Here is a 4,625-nt window from a genome sequence, read left to right as displayed (position 1 = left end):
GAAAAATAGATATGGGAAGTGAAAAATAAATATGGGGAAGTGAAAAATAAATATGGAGATGTGAAAAATAAATATGGGGATGTGAAAAATAAATATGGGGAAGTGAAAATCATCAAAAATATCAGACACCGTGATGGGGTCCTTGTTGTCGCCCACAAAATCTGCAGCCACACTGTCGAGCTTGTACGATGAGCGTTTAAACATGTCCTTGAATACCTTCATTAAATCCAGGTTGATGATACCGGGCATCTTGAGGTACTGGATATCTACTACTCCAGCACCGGCGGATTGAGCGTGTTGATGAGCGCTCTGCGGTTTTTCTCATTCTTGAACCGCAGCCTGGCCATACTCACCTTGGAGGGGGAGTAGTAAAGGGTCGTATTGACTACGTGCTCCAGCGTGTGGACATTGGCCGGGTTGGCTTTGGCCTTGTCGATGAGGGGCATCCATTTGTCGGCGCTCTTTGAAAAGGTCTTGGATGTCTCTAGCTTGGCGCGGAAACTGGAGACATCGGGTTTCGCGGCCTGGATGCCCACGTACAGTTCGGGAAACATGTTGCACACGTTGACAACGTGGATAACGTTGGAGCGATCGATGCTGTACATGAGCACCTTGTCAAGGTCGGCGAGGCGCTTGGCTGGAATGATGTGCCAGGCGTGTATGAAAAGGACCATTGTGGGTAAATAGTGTTTATTGTATCCGGGTATGTGGGTGTGAGAGTGACTGTTTAAAGTACACCAACAGGGTATATATACAGAATTTCGGTATTTTGAGTCGTGGAAATATCGAAAATCGAACAAAAAATACATTTAGATGTACTTAAAAGTATCTCATTATCAACATGTGTTTTGAAAAAAGCAGCACCGACGATTTGGTCGATAATCTTCCGCCCGTAATACCGATGCGACAGCCACGGATGGTGACAAGCAGTTGCAGCGTTGCGTCGCGCAGATTGTCAACGTGATTAAAAAAAAAACTCGAAAACCAATTTTCTCATCATAATCAAAATGCCAGATTCTATACAAAACCTCCATTTCATTCCCAGGGATGTGCTGCTGCCTCTGTGGCGTGACACACCCGAGTTTCTCGACGGTGCAACAGTCCGCCCCTACGTCAAAACAACCAACGAGGATCCGACATCGGTAGTCAGTGAAGCGCCCGACAAGGTGCTCGCCCTTCACATCTCAAATTCAAGTGTCGTCTACGACGAAAGGTGATCGCTGCCTCCAAGTTTGTGCTCGAGTCAACATCGTACACCGACGCTTTTTACATCAACGACAAGGCGACGACCTTAAAGCTTAAAAACGGGGTCGAGCATATCGTTACAAGTAGTGGCACCGGAACCATTGATTTCGCACAAACTCTTGCCCGAGATGTGACTGTTGAAACAGCAAAATACAAAAACGCTCCCCTGGGTCTGTTTCTCACGTGCTCGATGCGTATTCGCAATGATCCAACGCGATACATCGGGACCACGAAAAAGGGGGGTGCATTTTTTTCTAATAGCGACAAGTCGGCTGGCTACGTGCGCTACCATGTGTACATTGAAGTGATCAACCTCAGTGATGAAGTCATGGTCAATCTAGTCAACAACAATCCGCACTTTCAGCTACAATGTTGCCGTGGTACTATACCGGACAGTTCGGCCTGTGCAATACAGAACGTGACATACGACAAGGTGGCGTGTATGCCTCACATGAGCAAGTACTGCACCGACACCGGCTTCGAGGGCTGCAAGCGGTGGGCGCGTGCGAACGCAACGGAAACGCGCAGGATTGTAAAAGACTGGTGTGCCAAGCCGACAAACAAGTCGAAGATGGTCTGTGCGTGCTATGACCAGGTCAGAATTGACAAGTTTCTGGCCGATACGCGCAGGGATTTTCCAAATACAAATCCTTCGGAAAACATGTACATGTGCCGCAGTGACGAGTGCGACAAGAGCGGACAGAGCATCGTGGCACTCGCGGGCCGCAAGTGTGCTGATACCATTATTCAATCGTGTACGATGAACATTGACGACGGAGCGGAAATTGGTAGAAACGTTGACCAGTTCGCTGTTTTGAGTCATTAGACTACTTTTGTGTACTTGTGCATAGCAAGGTCCGATCCGATAGTTTTATTTTATTTTATTTGAAATCAAATAATGCAATTTGGGACATTATCACACGTTCACCAACTATACAACTAAATTTAGACAAATCGTCGATGTACTTTCAAGACGGGACTCACCAATATGACCAAAACCTACTCAGGGAAAAATACAATCCAACAACAACCAAAAAACCCTAGAACGTGGTTTTTAAACAGTAAATTCACATAATCGTTACAATCAGCGATTGATAATTGGTCGAGACTTAAAATTGGCATTGGTTAAATGCACACGTGGTTTCATTTATTCTTCGCGAACATATTCTGGGCCTGAAAACGGACGTTGAATCGATAGCGAGATCTGATCAGATATAAAAATGAATATATTTGAAAGCAATTCATGCTATACATCTTACATTTTCGAGTATAAAATTGGCTCACATTATCCGCCTCACTTCATTATTTCCAATATCACCTATGGTATACGTCTCCAGTGGAAAGGCTGCCGCGTATTATGGTGTCAAGCCGGTTACCCTTCTACGCTGGGCCGAGGACGGCCGAGTCAAGTATCTACACAACGGCGCTCAAAATTTGTCGTTCTGGATTGACGACATCGACAAACCTGTTGATGGCGGCAAAAGCTTTGTTCAGCGAGACGTTGTCAATTGCGTCCGCGTGTCTGGTGGGGGACAGCGAGACGATCTCGAACGTCAGCGGAGGCGTCTCGTTGAAAAACTTACCGAAGCCACCCGTGTCATCTCTGATGTCGGTTCGTCACTCTCTTTCAAAAGGAGATGTTTACAACAGCTTCTCTAATCAATCTGTCTGGGACAAGTATGCCTGGTTGTCTGTGCCCACCGCGACAGAGTTGCTCGCCTCGCTTATACCTTATTTGAAGAGATCTACTCAGCTCACGGAACAGAAATCATAGTTGACCAAGACGGTAGTCCATCTCTTACCCAAAAGCTGGCCGATGACTTGTTGGCCATCACCCACAGCTTTTCATCCAGAATGTACAGTCAACGCCGTCGGCGAGTGGAGCCCAATGTTGGAAGCGAACAAGACCGCATTAAAATCGAAGACTGATCCAAACTAGGCAGTTGTTGTTAAAACCGTGGTGCATCGGATCTACCCCACCGTTGAACAGGGCAAGTTCTTCTTCCGACTCAACAAGCAGACCCAGCTCGTGTACAATCGGGAAATTGATATACTCAACCGACACTCCAGTACGACCCGTAAGAACCACATGGTCAGAATCCGCCGCAAGCTGCAATGGGCCGGGCGACTACTTAAAAATCTCCGCACGCGACGCCGTAAGAGATGGCGCCACTGCCCAAAAAAGCTCGCGCTACGCCGTCGTCTCAAGAAACTGATGAACCAGTATCGCTGGTATCGCGACAGGTTTTATGCTTGTAATGTGATGGAGTCGTTTTACCGGACCAACAACACAAATGCAGGGCCTGCTCTTAACAGGTACTGTCGGACAACTGGACCTCAGCACGACACTCCTCAATTGTGGATTAAACCTCGGCTATCTCATCGCGACTATTTTGGGGTCCCTTCAACTGTGTCCAGTGGAATCCGTGACAACATGCATCGCCGCCTGAAATTGCATTTGAAGACCGAGAAGACGAAGAGGTCGTACAAATTCAGCTTCAAACCAAAGACTTTAAGGAGCAATATCTTCTTCGAAGTGAACGTGCGTGAAGTGGGCAGCTTTATATCTGGAGTTGGCCCCATCCGCACACGTAAAGGCCGGAACCCGACTTATGTTGATACGTCTGTGTTTTCGAGTAATCTATGCGTGCTGTATGACCGTGGATCGAAAATCTGACTTGCGATATACACTAAGACTGTCGCTGTGCACAGTATTCCGGATCGATCTGGGATGATAAGTTTCGACGCAGGCGAACGCACATTGCTTTCGGGGTATGACTGGACGGCTGTTGCGACGGTTCTTTATGGTAGCCGAAGTGAGGTCGAAGAACACCTGAAACCACTGAAGGACCGGGCTGATGGACTCCGTGATGTAGGTCGAAAACTTATCAAGGCTGGTAGCTACCGTCTAGGGACTAAGAAGGTTACGTAGGCAAACCAACTGGAAGGATTACTAAAGAGACGAAAGGCTCATGCCCACTACACCGTGGCTAAGGATATTGTCTCCAACTATTCAACAGTGGTTTGCCCTCGTTTGGCGCTTGCGTCGTTCCAGGAATCCGATCTCGCGAAGCGTATGCGTACCAATATGCTCCTTTGGTCGGGCTAAGAATTCATGGTGAGGCTTGACCAGAAGGCAAAGGAATACTCGTGTCAATTGTTGATCCCATCGTGGAAGCCTTACACTAGCGCTACGTGCTTCTCGTGTCGAAAGCTGAACAAAATTAAGAGTCAAGTGCGACTCTTCTTTTGTACACACTGAGGCATTGTATGCGACACTGATGTGAACGGTAGTATCAATAACGGTGTCATGTTTATGGTGTAGGATTTGGGATTTGGGATAGAGATAATATTATTTATTTCAAAGGAGTTAAATTACA

The 4,625-nt window shown here is 47.0% G+C and overlaps 2 protein-coding genes across 2 annotated transcripts; one reads left to right on the top strand and one right to left on the bottom strand.

The window, feature by feature from the left end:
* Positions 1-269: 269 nt before the first annotated feature.
* SARC_07392 (hypothetical protein) lies at positions 270-674 on the bottom strand (the record flags this gene model as incomplete). Its single annotated transcript, XM_014298681.1, has 1 exon — positions 270-674. One exon carries the CDS (start codon positions 672-674, stop codon positions 270-272), a length of 405 nt encoding a protein of 134 aa, XP_014154156.1.
* A 333-nt stretch (positions 675-1,007) lies between these two features.
* SARC_07391 (hypothetical protein) lies at positions 1,008-2,071 on the top strand (the record flags this gene model as incomplete). Its single annotated transcript, XM_014298680.1, has 2 exons — positions 1,008-1,166; positions 1,196-2,071. 2 exons carry the CDS (start codon positions 1,008-1,010, stop codon positions 2,069-2,071), a joined length of 1,035 nt encoding a protein of 344 aa, XP_014154155.1.
* Positions 2,072-4,625: the final 2,554 nt, after the last annotated feature.

The sequence above is a fragment of the Sphaeroforma arctica genome (genome assembly GCF_001186125.1).
Source record: "Sphaeroforma arctica JP610 unplaced genomic scaffold supercont1.581, whole genome shotgun sequence".
Taxonomy (NCBI): Eukaryota; class Ichthyosporea; order Ichthyophonida; genus Sphaeroforma; species Sphaeroforma arctica.
This window is presented reverse-complemented; position numbering and strand designations above follow the sequence as displayed.